This window comes from Taurulus bubalis (assembly GCF_910589615.1).
Source record: "Taurulus bubalis genome assembly, chromosome: 5".
Lineage (NCBI taxonomy): Eukaryota > Metazoa > Chordata > Actinopteri > Perciformes > Cottidae > Taurulus > Taurulus bubalis.
The window spans coordinates 4,184,310-4,198,320 of NC_136593.1; the positions used below are offsets into that span (position 1 = coordinate 4,184,310).

At 43.8% G+C, this 14,011-nt stretch overlaps 1 protein-coding gene across 1 annotated transcript; it reads left to right on the top strand.

The window, feature by feature from the left end:
- Window positions 1-1,578: 1,578 nt before the first annotated feature.
- On the top strand, window positions 1,579-12,835 carry LOC306736561 (protein-glutamine gamma-glutamyltransferase 2-like; the record flags this gene model as incomplete). Its single annotated transcript, XM_079218207.1, has 15 exons — window positions 1,579-1,882; window positions 2,413-2,586; window positions 3,154-3,399; window positions 4,234-4,352; window positions 4,591-4,719; window positions 5,102-5,279; window positions 6,295-6,430; window positions 7,655-7,764; window positions 8,169-8,284; window positions 8,411-8,537; window positions 9,222-9,496; window positions 10,069-10,243; window positions 10,404-10,567; window positions 10,997-11,130; window positions 11,904-12,835. The coding sequence occupies 15 exons, from the start codon at window positions 1,579-1,581 to the stop codon at window positions 12,049-12,051; spliced, it is 2,535 nt and encodes an 844-aa protein (XP_079074333.1). The 3' UTR covers window positions 12,052-12,835.
- Window positions 12,836-14,011: the final 1,176 nt, after the last annotated feature.

The window sequence follows — 14,011 nt, forward strand, 5'->3', positions numbered from 1 at the left end:
CGCTGCCACACGCCAGAGAGAGGTATGCATGTCCAGGTTTAACTGGTGGAACAATTATTCCAGTGTTTGTCTAACAGTGAGCTAACGACTAACAGTGTCGTCTTCTCAAAGTAAAGTGGTATAACAGTATGACATAATATGGTCAAATACAATAAAAAGGCTGGTACATTATACAAATTATGGTAAATAAGTGTAATATTATGAAGTGAAATGTAGCAAAAACAATATAGTACAGCAGTATTGCATATTGTAAGTAAGTCTACAAAAATACAATATATATGTATATATATATATATATATATATATATATATATATATTTGTACACTTAGGTATTGACAAAAGAAGAAAAAGACACGCAGACACGTCACAGACACGTCGCAGACACGCTGCAGACTCGCCGCAGACTTGTCGCAGACTCGTCGCAGACTCACCGCAGACTCGTCGCAGACTCACCGCAGACACGCCGCAGACACGCCGCAGACACGTCGCAGACACGTCGCAGACACGCCGCAGACACGCCGCAGACACGCCCCAGACACGTCGCAGACACGTAGCAGACACGTCGCAGACACGCCGCAGACTCGCCGCAAACTTGTCGCAGACTTGTCGCAGACACGCCTCAGACTCGTCGCAGACTTGTCGCAGACACGCCACAGACACGCCACAGATACGCCACAGACTTGTCGCAGACACGCCACAGACACGCCACAGATACGCCACAGACATGTCGCAGACACGCCGCAGACACGCCGCAGACTCACCGCAGACACATCGCAGACTTGCCGCAGACTCGCCGCAGACTCGCCGCAGACTTGTCGCAGACACGCCGCAGACTTGTTGCAGACACGCCGCAGACACATCGCAGACTTGCCGCAGACTTGTCGCAGACACGCCGCAGACTTGTCGCAGACACGCCGCAGACACATCGCAGACACATCGCAGACTTGTCGCCGACTCACCGCAGACTCGTCGTAGACTCACCGCAGACACGCCGCAGACACGTCGCAGACACGTAGCAGACACGTCGCAGACACGCCGCAGACTCGCCGCAAACTTGTCGCAGACTTGTCGCAGACACGCCTCAGACTCGTCGCAGACTTGTCGCAGACACGCCACAGACACGCCACAGATACGCCACAGACTTGTCGCAGACACGCCACAGACACGCCACAGATACGCCACAGACTTGTCGCAGACACGCCGCAGACACGCCGCAGACTCACCGCAGACACATCGCAGACTTGCCGCAGACTCGCCGCAGACTCGCCGCAGACTTGTCGCAGACACGCCGCAGACTTGTTGCAGACACGCCGCAGACTTGTTGCAGACACGCCGCAGACACATCGCAGACTTGCCGCAGACTTGTCGCAGACACGCCGCAGACTTGTCGCAGACACGCCGCAGACACATCGCAGACACATCGCAGACTTGTCGCCGACTCACCGCAGACTCGTCGTAGACTCACCGCAGACACGCCGCAGACACGTCGCAGACACGTCACAGACACGCCGCAGACTCACCGCAGACTTGTCGCAGACTTGTCGCAGACACGCCTCAGACTCGTCGCAGACTTGTCGATGACACGCCACAGACACGCCACAGACACGCCACAGACTTGTCGCAGACACGCCGCAGACACGCCACAGACTCACCGCAGACACATCGCAGACTTGCCGCAGACTCGCCGCAGACTCGCCGCAGACTCGCCGCAGACTTGTCGCAGACACGCCGCAGACTTGTTGCAGACACGCCGCAGACACATCGCAGACTTGCCGCAGACTCGCCGCAGACTTTTTGCAGACACGCCGCAGACTTGTCGCAGACACGCCGCAGACTCGTCGCAGACTCACCGCAGACACGTCGCAGACTCACTGCAGACACGTCACAGACACGTCGCAGACACGTCGCAGACACATCGCAGACACGTCGCAGACACGTCGCAGACACATCGCAGACACGTCGCAGACTCACCGCAGACTTACCGCAGACACGTCGCAGAAACGTCGCAGACACGCCGAAGACTCACCGCAGACACGTTGCAGACACGTCGCAGACTCACCGCACACTCGCCGCAGACTCGTCGCAGACTCGCCGCAGACTTACCGCAGACTCGTCGCAGACTCACCGCAGACTCGCCGCAGACACGTCGCAGACTCACCGCAGACACGTCGCAGACACGTCGCAGACTCGCCGCAGACACGTCGCAGACTCACCGCAGACTTACCGCAGACACGTCGCAGACACGTCGCAGACTCACCGCAGACTTGCCGCAGACACGTCGCAGACACGTCGCAGACACGCCGCAGACTCACCGCATACTCACCACACACTCACCGCAGACTCGCCGCAGACTCGTCGCAGACTCGTGTTAACTTGTTCATGTTTATATGTTTGTTTTTCTTTTCTTCCAGTCTTTATTAGTGGAGTGGACCTCCTCTGTGAAACCAACAATGTTGAACACCACACCAATGAGATCTCAGTGGAGAAGCTGATTGTGCGCCGAGGCCAGCCCTTCAAACTGACCCTGGATCTGAAGAAAGCTTTCAACCCAAAACGTCACTCACTCACCTTTAAAGCAGCAACAGGTCGGCCTTTCATTCACTACATTAGTTATTTTTAATAGTCGTTGAAGCTTTGTTTGTAGATACTCATTTTAAAATGTAATAAAACCCAATAATGTAATACATCTACCAATAATAATGTAATAACGTGTCCTGACTGATTTACAAAAACATTATAGATGATAACATTTGTGATTTGTGATTTTGGGCTGTACAAAATACATTTAATTGAATTGATGATACAATATGATATTTTCCCCACAAACCTTTTTTGTTCTTTTTCCATGAGTCCTAATTGTTTTGTGAAGTTCTGGAAAATGTAATTTGATATTAGACATAATTGACATACTGTTGCATAATTGGGTTTAGTTGCTTTTTCTATCAGGATAAGTGCAAATATGGTGGCTAGCCGGATAGCTTTTGCACTATTTCCTCTCAATTTCACTTCTTCAAAGTTTTCTTGTGTTGCTCTTTTCAATGGATTTCTGTCCAGTACGTGAACTATCAGTGTTTTAGCTCATATTATTTAACACAACCGTATTGTTACAACAGTGAACACATGTCTGACTCCCTCTTGGCTCCTCTCTGCAGGAGAAAAGCCCACCGAGGAGCAGGGGACGCTGTCCTTCTTCAGTGTCCCAGAACGCGCAGTACGATCTAAATTAGCAAAGGCTTTGTGGAAAGTGGAGATTCAAAAGGACCTGGTGACGAGTCTGGTGCTCACCATCACCCCGCCGGCTGACTGCCCCATCGGGGAGTTCAACCTGTTGGAGAAACTCGGGGAGGAGTACAACCCGCTGGCGAAGCTGGTGGTGCTCTACAACCCCTGGTGCCCCGGTAGGTCTCGTACTAAAACACCACCCTAAAATACTCTGTGACAAGTATAAAAGCCCTGCATTGAAATGTTTATTATTATTTTTCATCAGGAAAATGTGCTTTAAGTATCAAAAGTAAAAATACTCTATAATGCAAAAAATGACTCCTTTAAATATATATATGTATATCAGTGGCGGGCCGTGGATTTTCTACCTGCGCCTTCAGTGGATCAGCTGTTGGATTCAGGGTGCTGCTGTTGTCTCTGTGAAGAATCACATGTAGAGAACCCCTAGCTGCGAAATCTGAGGTGAAATCTGATTGGACAAGAGCGTTAAGCAGGCAGACCAGGCAGGAGGAACAGACAAGACATGAGCTGAGCAATGAGAACATAAGCTAATAGGGAAATATAATTATAATACATGTCGTGTATTTGTGAAAAAACAAAAAATTATAAAATAGATGTAACTTTGTGATTCTGTTTAGGCCAGCAGAGAAGGCTGAGCAGGCCCTACGGCCCGCCACTGATAGATATAATTATTTTCATTATTGATTAATTTGCTGATTTAAAAGCATCATGTTTTATGAACTAATTAAAGATGATACAATGTATTAAAGTTAAAAGGTGCTATTAATATTTCCCATCTGAGATGTAATAATGAAGAAGTAGAAAGTTGCATGAAAAGAAAACACTCAAGTAAAGTACAAGTACCTCAATGTTGTACGTAAGCACAGTACTTGTGTAAACACTGCTTTCTGCTTTTGATGCATTATGTAAGTTTTTTCCGATAGTGATCATGTCTTTTTTGCCAAAGTAGTATTTAAAAATGCACAAATATCATCTGTCTGTCTCCGTAGACGACTGGGTGTTTATGAAGGATGAGAAGGAGATCGATGAGTATGTGCTGAATGAACAAGGAGTCATCTTTAGAGGAAGTATGAACTACATCTTTCCTCTTGACTGGGACTTTGGACAGGTACACACACACACACACACAGTCCTGTTTTCATCACTAAAGAGGACTTCACATTGACTTGCATTCATTTCCCGGAGACTAAGCTTAACCCTAACCATAAAAATAAATAGCTAAATAAAATTCGGCTACTGAAAATAACTCAGCAGACGATGTCTCTTTTAAAGTTTGAATCATATTCTGTACTGACACTCGAGAAGACATACGATTCAAGAGCATCTCCTCTCGTCCTTCTGTTCAGTTTGAGGACAATATGGTGGAAATAAGTTTGAAGATCTTGGACCTCAACATCAAGCACTTCCTCGACCCGGCCGACGACGTCTCTGCTCGCTGCAACCCCATCTACGTCGGCCGCGTGGTCAGCGCCATGGTAGGACGCGCTCGCTCGGTTTTTCTTCAAGATGAATCCACAAAGTTAGAAACTAATGACCCTGTTTTACATTCACAACTTAATGCTTTCTTAATGGATTAATATAAAGTCCATAAACTCTTATTTTCTCACTTTATAATAAACCATCATTAACCAATTAAGATCAATTACATTTTTGCGACGCCTTCAGTTTAACTTTGAAATCCAAAAGCTCTACGGCATCTTTGGGTGTTGATTGCAGATAATAGTTTTGTAAACATTTGGGTCAATAAAGATGACAAATGACAAACGTGACCCATGTGATACCGTTTTTGGGTCCAAAGTTAATAATATGGAGAGAGAAAAAAGTTACAAGAATGATAATTTCCTTTTTTCCTGTCAGATCAACAGTCAAGACGACAGCGGAGTCGTGGCGGGAAACTGGAGCGGAGACTATGAGGGCGGGTTCAAACCCACTCACTGGACCGGCAGTCACGCCATCCTCAAGCGCTGGTTCGACAACGACTGCTACCGGGTCAAGTACGGCCAATGCTGGGTGTTCGCCGGTGTGATGTGCTCAGGTAAACGTCTGTCTTTGCAGGTGCTCACACCTGGAACAACATCTGTATCAGTGACTATTAGCTGTGAACACCTTTACAGAGAATACATCCACGATTGCATTCACGCTTTAAACAAATTATTGAAATTGCAAGGCCAATTTAAACAGTCAGTATTGCAACGAGCGTGGGAGAGCAGACATAATACCTATCATCTGACTCATGATGTTGACACTAATCATGTACAGTAACTCTTTGTAGTAGCTTCAGCCTTTTAATAACCTCCCTGAAGTCTGCCAACTCTAATTGTTTCCTCATTAGGCGTGTTAGCTCTGTGATAGCAGTGTTTTCAGTTTGAAGAATGCTGCTGATCAGCTTCAGTTTTGCACATCATGACCTTGTGCGTGTGTGTGTGTGTGTGTGTGTGTGTGTGTGTGTGTGTGTGTGTGTGTGTGTGTGTGTGTGTGTGTGTGTGTGTGTGTGTGTGTGTGTGTGTGTGTGTATGCCGAGGTCGATGGGTTCATCTGTCAGCATCCAAGGAGGGAAAAGAGGGAGTGAATAGTGTGTGCGTGTTTTTCTTTGCAATTGGAAGTGTGTCAGTTGTGTGGGTTTATGCAAGCGGTGTGTGTGTGTGTGTGTGTGTGTGTGTGTGTGTGTGTGTGTGTGTGTGTGTGTGTGTGTGTGTGAGGTGAGGATTTCTAGACAGAAAAATGACAGAAAATTGTCAAGAATATGAGTTTTCCAACCAGTTGCACCTCAAAAAAAATCTGCGTTAATGTGCAACATTACAGTCGTTAATTGTTGGGCCCACATATTGAAACCTGCATGTGTCTTGTATTTAAGTCTGAATGTGTCGTTGTTGCTTTGACGGTAAATGCTCATGATTTCGGCTCCTCAACAAAGAGGTTACAACATGCTGCTAAAAAGAGAAAACAAGACTAATTTATGTTTGTGTAAAACAAAAGAAGGGCTTGATCCTCCACCAGAAAGGTGTCATATTGCTTATTTGAGTGACTCAAATCTCTGTGTTTGGTTCCAGTGATGCGCCTGCTGGGCATCCCGTGCCGCGTGGTCAGCAACTTCGTGTCGGCCCACGACAACAACCGGAATCTGATCATTGACGTTTTTCACGCCGACCACGGAGTCGAACCGATACCATCCCCCGACAGCATTTGGTGAGACTCAGTGTTTCAATGCAAGTTCCTTCAAAGTTAAAACACAACTCGTACCCAGTACATCCAAATATCCCTTTGACGTTGTGGTCCGTTTGTGGTCCACTTTTACCTGGATAGTGCAGTTCAAATTTAGGAATCGTTCACTTTAAACCTGCAATAAATCACTTTTTTGGCCATTTGGGTTTAACAGATATTGTTAACACAAAACCTTCGACATGTTTTCAGTCCATATGGCACATCCAGCAGTTACAGCTCAAAGTGATCAGTCATTTGGAGAAGTTGTGTTCTAACCTGATATAACGACCAATATTCACTATTATTAGTGACCTAATAATGACCTGGGCTCCATAGAGCTCAGGTCATTGTTTTTACATAAAAGTGATCATGTGATCTGTTAAGGTATTGATTAAAGTCACGCAAAGAAAAGGTCAAATGGCTTCAAGGCATGAACTCGTTCTGCAATCTGCCAAATCCCTAACTGTAAGGAGCTAGTTTTATAAGATCAGATTGGAGAAAACCAGTGATCGGGCCAATTATTATTTCAACATGCCTAGTTGATTGCAGCAATGACAACCGTCTAAAGTTGTTTGGGTGTGGCGATTTGGCCCTGAGAGCTTTTAATCCGGCAAAAAAGAATGCTGTCGTGGGGTGATTCATTTCTAACCCTTCAATCTGTCGGCGTTAGGCAAGGCAAGGCAAGTTTATTTGTATAGCACATTTCAACAACAAGGCGATTCAAAAGTTAGCATCTCTCTTTATCCTTTTCATCTTCCTCAAAACACACGAGTGGAAGAGTGACACACCGTGGTCTATCGGGACTACACACTCACATCGATAACCTAATCTTTTAACAAAAAGAAGAACATATATTTTGTATCTTTATGCATGTATATATATATGTGTGTGCACATACACACTAAATATCCATTTTTATCCTGTCTTCACTGTCACTGATTTTTAATGTATATCTAGAAAATCCTTAAAAATGTGATCACAAAAAAGAGAAGAACATGAGTCCAGTGCTGCAGAATGAATCGAGTGCTCTAGTTGGAGTGGTGTTGGGTTTCTCAATGAGGGAGAGGGAGCAGATATATTTTAAGTCATTTAAATAAGACATTTTTACCAAGGAAATAGAAGCTTGGACACCAATCATGATTAAGTCTTTGTATGTCTTAAAACATGTCCATTACTGCTGCAGATCCTGAACGTTGTTTTGGTTTTCAGGAACTACCACGTGTGGGTGGAGGCGTGGATGAGGAGACCAGACCTGGCAGAGGACGGCAAATATGACGGCTGGCAAGTTCTGGATCCAACACCACAAGAGAAAAGCGAAGGTCCAGACTCTCTTGTTTACCTCCATAAAATGTGTTTCTACTATGAGAGTTTCTCATCCCTAAAACAACATACTCTGTGATTCATAAATGCGTTCAGGAGGATTTTCCTATTGTGCTCAAGAGGAAATTTTGACGTGAAGTTTTCCGGCAAGATCAAGAATCATGAATCATTCGGATGAATGAATATGTGAGGGTTCGGTTTTGGCAGGACCCAAGCGCAGACACAAGGGACAGCAAGGTTGGGTGAAGGTAATAACAGGGAAATTCTTCTCTGCATTTGACCCATCCATCCCTGGTTAAGGAGCAGTGGGCTGCCGGGGAGCAGCTAGGGGTTAAGTGTCCTGACATGGAACTATGGGGGGACTGGGGATCGAACACATATTTTAACGCCTCTCCTCCTGCAGGTGTTTACTGCTGCGGTCCGGCTTCGCTCACATCCATCCTGAGCGGACAGACAGACGATAAATATGACATCCCATTCGTCTACGCCGAGGTCAATGCCGACTGTGTTGACTGGCTGGTCAGTAAGCGGATTTAGAGGCTAATCTCTACGTCACACTTGGTGGTTTAGTGTCAAATAAGAGGACCAGCCTCAGCCTAATGTATTTGTGTTGTTTCCATTGTCTGTGGTTGTGGGTTCTATCAGGTGAAAGCTGACGGTTCAAAGTTGAAAGTCACTTCTGACACCAAGAGAGTCGGTCAGAATATCTCTACCAAGGCTGTTGGATCCGACAGCAGGAGGGACATCACCGACACCTACAAACACAAAGAGGGTTGGTTCACCTGACAAACGGGTCACACACAAACACCTACAGACCTGCACAAACCTCTGTTAGTCAAAAATGATGTAGTATTTTTGTGGAAGAGGAAGAAGAAGAAGAAGAATTCTCCGAGCATGTTGGTTAAACGAGTTTTGTTGGTTTGTTTTTCCGTCCTAAAAATACGAGTTTCTCTCAATATGTAAAAGTCACTCACTTGAGAAAGTCAACATAAAAAGACCATATTAGCAAAGCCCCGCTAGCGGACTACTTTGCTGGGAAGAGAGCAGACGGGAGGCCTGGGAAAGACAGTTGGCTTGTTAGCCAGCAAGCTAGTCCATCCCCATAGGTGGATAGTTAGCAAGCTAGTTAGCGAGCTAGTCTGTGGAGCTCCCGCCTGCTCTCCTCAACAAATTAGTAAATTGTAACCACTTAATGCTTCATTCCCACTCTTGTCTCAGTGTAGATAAGCATCCATCACCAGATAAGTGACAACTTCATTCAGATAATTTTCTGTTACACGTGTTGCATGGTGGAATTCGCAAGCTAGCTAAGTAGCCAGCTGTTCTCTAGTTAGCGTGCTAGTTCCATCATGCTTTGGTGCTACGATTGTTCAACCACGTATTAGCAGCATTTTGACGTTGGATGTGAAGAAGTCTATATTAGTTTAGGAAATTGACTGAATCTCCATATTTACAGGATCAGACAAGGAGAGGTCTGTCTTTAAATACGCCAGGACCAGAGACTACTCCAGAGTTGATGGAGAGACTGAGGAAGAGGATGACGAGGACGAGGATGAAGAGATGGAAGAAGACGAAGTGAATGGGGATACGGATGAGAACATCGCGGTTGAAGAGGGCGAGGAGACTGAAGAGATGGAGGAAGATGGTGACGAGGACGAGACCTCAGGAGGAACGGACACAGGACCCCCGGAGCCGACTGCGCCAGAGCCAGTGTACATGCATTTTGAAGAGGTGCGTCAAAGTTTTCCATTTTAGACTACTGAATAGGATATTTTGTATGTTCTTTTTCTTATTTTTTGCTATTATTTAATTTAAAACAAAACTTGGGCGAGGTCCTGGTGGGGTTTAAGTTTGAGCACGAACCTCAACGTCCACACTTTGAAACCCGTTGGCGACCTGTGTTGCTGTTTCCAGTCTCCCTCCACTCATTTCTGGCCACATGTCGACTGTCTTTTTTCTAATGGAAGCAAAAATGCCCCAAAAAAAGCTTGATATTTTCCTGCTTTGTTCTAAAGAAGTTACACCTCAATTATCACCCCTAAAAAACTGCACCTTTGGAAGAGTCACAATACTCGATTTTATGGCCACTGCACTTTAGAATATGATGGAAAATACTACTTTTCAAACAGACACCATTTTTGGGACTGTCCTGTTATGTATATGTAATGTACGTTTGTTGTATCTTTACTTTTTTTTTTTTTTACATCACCTAAATCAAAGACAAAACAAATTGTTTTGGTTCCAGTGGGTGTGTTTTGGTCTTGAATCAATGTCTCAGTCGTTTCATTGGTGTGGTGCTGCAGGTGACCCCACCGACGAACGGTAAGGATGTGAGGCTGAAGGTGGTGCTGCAGAGTGAGAGCACTGTTGACCGGCCGATGAACATCTACATCTGGGTCAAAGCCATGAGGTACAACGACGAACCGGCCACGGAAATCAAGAATAAGGAGACGGAGAAGACGCTGCTGGCTGGGAAAGGTGAATCTGTGAAAATATAACTGTTGAATTTTGGAGGCAGATCATTTAAAAGGTTGACAAATAAAACCCAAACTGCCTGTGTGTCTATATATAGCACAAGGCGTATGTGAGAAAACACTGTAGGTTTTTGTTGACTCTTCTCTTCCTCTGTCTCTTGGAGATCTGAGCATCCCGATCCGGGTCCCGTTCTCGGACTACCATAAACACATGGTGGACTGCGACAGCATGAAGGTTTGCGTTGTGGCCACGGACAAAATGATGCCAGATTACGTATACTTTGATGAGGATGACGTCGTGCTGATTGACCCTCCCATCACCGTCACCGTCAGTAAAAACAACTCTGTCTCTAAAATCATAAAGACGTGTCGTCCAGCTTTGTTTAGCTGTCTGTCAGACAGACTGTTTGTGTCTCTTCTCACACTCAAAGTCAAGGATTAGCAACAGTAACAGTAACAATATATCTCACAACACTACAGCCAAGCTATCGACACAGTGGTGCTTTGAGCTAAATACTCATCTCAGCGTGGTAACATGCTCACAATGACACATTTAACATATTGGTGTGTATGCGTTTACCATCGTAGTTTAGCATGTAAACATTCCCTAATTGGCACTAAACTACAGCTGATGGGAATGTCATTATTATTATTTAGTCATGAAAAGAACATTTTGCTGATGCATAATTTTGCTGATACATATTTTAATGCCGTTTTGTTGCCTGATTTGAATAATCTGTTTAATTGTGTGTTCCAGCTTCCCAAACAGACCACACTGGGCCGCACGGTGCAAGGGGAGGTGGTGTTCAAGAACCCGGCCGACGAGACGCTGACGGGGTGCTCTCTGACTCTCACTGGGAGCGGCCTGTTCCGTGATGAGGTTAAATACGAGTGAGTATGTGTGTGTGTGTGTGTGTGTGTGTGTGTGTGTGTGTGTGTGTGTGTGTGTGTGTGTGTGTGTGTGTGTGTGTTTGTCTAACACAGTGGTTCTCAAACTTTTTTTGTCACGCCCCACTTTGGAGGAAGAAAAATGTTCGGGCCCCACCGCTGCAACAAAATTGTAAGAAAATGGTCCAACTTTTTGTGACTCCTCTATCATGCTTTTTAAAATAATAGAATAAAGAAAATTTAAATCCCTTTCAAGTAAACCAGATCGTTCCATCAGACTAAAACTAATAACTTGTGCAATCACTTTGTTAGAACATGCAAATAAAGTTATATCTGTGCAAAAAATAATGAATATTTGGCAAAATAATGACTTATTGTGGCTGCAAATAACCTGTTTTGCACTGAATATATTTTCAAGATGATAACAATAACGTTCAACTTGTGCAAAACAGAATGAGTGCAGATGTGTGAGCATCAGGTTGTATCAGTATTAGTGGCTGCATGAGCTGCTTTCCTCTACACATATTTTTTAAACAGGGTTGTAGATTTGATACGGCCGCTTTCAATTCATGCTCAATGTTGAGCTTAGATCTATATTCTGTTATGAGAGACGCAGCAGCCAAAAATGTCTAAGGCAATGAAGATCAAAATACATTTATATGCTTTTCTTCCAGTGGTTTGTTTTAGTGATGCGTGTGTTTGTGATTCAGCCTTCGAGTTGAGATGTTTCAATACCAACCTGATGTATATATGTTTGTTTGATTGTTATTCCACAGGCTTCCGGATCTTAAGAAAAACAAACAAATACGCATAAAGTTCCCCGTCGTTCCCTACAAGGCCGGGAAGAAGACTCTCGTCTGCGACTTCGACTGCGCCACCTTCAGGGACATCAAGGGCAAATGCACCATCAATGTCAAGAAGTGAATTTCCTGAAACGCTGAGTAAGAGTCTCAGGCGTTCGCTCTGAAACGAAAATGTCAGATTTAAAACTCTGAATGTGACATGTTTACCTTCAGAGATAAACAAAAAAAAAGAAAAAGAGTGTAGCTATGTTGTTCTCAATCAAATATGGTGGAGGTGTATGATAACACCTGCTGGGAATGTGAGTCTCGCCGCACTGCATTAAAGATAAGATAATCCTAAAGGGCAATTTACATTAAGGTCTTTCTTTCTGCCACTACTACTCCTGCTACTGTGTGGGGTTAAATATGTGTCCAATTTGAGCGTTTTAAAGTCATGAGTTGGACAAAATACCTGGCTATAACTAACAGACGGTGAAATTTATTTTTGAGTGCAATTTGTTCAATTAAAGTTCTCATTTGCATCAAGTTGATCCCCTTTAATGGGGATAATTAAAATGAATAAACCAGTATTGCCCCACTGTACATTTAGACTGGTGTTGTCTCTTCAGGTACGAGTCCTCATCAGGATATCATGTCAAGTTAAAGGTTTACATGATGCCACTAAACAGTGTGTGAGGGATTGTTTTCAGGTTCAACCTGCAGTCTTCTGAACGTTTAGCTTTAAATGCATCAAAACATATCAATTTATTTAAATTATTTATGTACAAGCTTGGTTCTGCTTCTTGGAGGAGGTGAGCTGGTGCTGAAGTGTCTCCTTGTGGCTAAAAAAAGAACAAGAGACCAAATGATGTGTTAGCTGGACTGTCTTTGTCTTTATTTACACGGTATTATGATTTAATGGAAAATCAGTGATATGCACAAATAAAATGTTACTGAAAGCCATGTGCCCTTTGTGTCTTTAATAGTGATGCCCCAGAGCATTATGATGTGATAATGAAAGGAAATGTGTTGTCTCTGCGATAAGAAAGACAGAGTGATTTATATCACACAATATCACGCCTATTCATACAGATTTGGCACAAATCTTTGCCTTTGTCGTGTGAAATATTAGATGTTTTAGCTCTAATCCAAGTAGGAGAAACAGCTCATAGCATGAGGAGGTTTGCACAAATCCAAAAAGATAAATCTAAAGTCTCTGATACACAATATAAACCCTTTCCAGCATGGCTGATGAGACAATGGGCCCCTGTGCACAGACATGCAAAATGTGCCTCTATTTGCAGACGTTTGGTTTCCCTTTGTAGTCATTTTTAACCTCTTTGTAGTTTTTTTTTGGCCCTTTTTCAGTCACTGTGAGTCAATTCGTGGTCTCCTTGTGTCCCTCTTGTGTTTACATTAATTAATAATTACGATGAAACAGCAGTTTTGCTATAGATTTGAAACAACGCGAGATTTGCATGTAAACATCGAGAGCAACCCCCTTTTCTCTAAAATAGAAACCAAACACCTGCTGCGCTCTGTCTGATGATGCATTCACTGTTGTGGGAAAGATGGAAGTTTGTGGACAAAAACGTTGCTCCTAATGAAATAGCTGATGGATGACGCCAATCATTTTAATACCAATACATATTGTTAGTGCATTTAGTTGAATCCAGGTTTGAGTTGCTCTCACTTACACACAGTCCAAGTACAGTAAGATAAAACGTGTAAATAAAGACAACAAAGCTGAAAAAAGATATATGAACATTTAGCAATAACATACAAGCCTAGTGTTTCTGTAAATCTAAACATATCAATAGTGCAAAATAATGCATAACTTAATAGATATACATGTATATAAAGTGTGCAGGAGTTATAGTCAACATGGATTATATGTACAATACAACAGTGTATATTAAACTGTAAATATATATTTTGTAAGTAAGTGTACAGGCGTATTGACACAATATGACTGATTTCATTATGATGAACTCGTGAAGGCCTGTAGAAATAAAATATTCTATTGTCTGGTTGTTTTGACTCTGTAGCGCCGACCAGAGGGGAAAAGATAAATTGTCTAATAAGGACTTCCGTACTTTTGG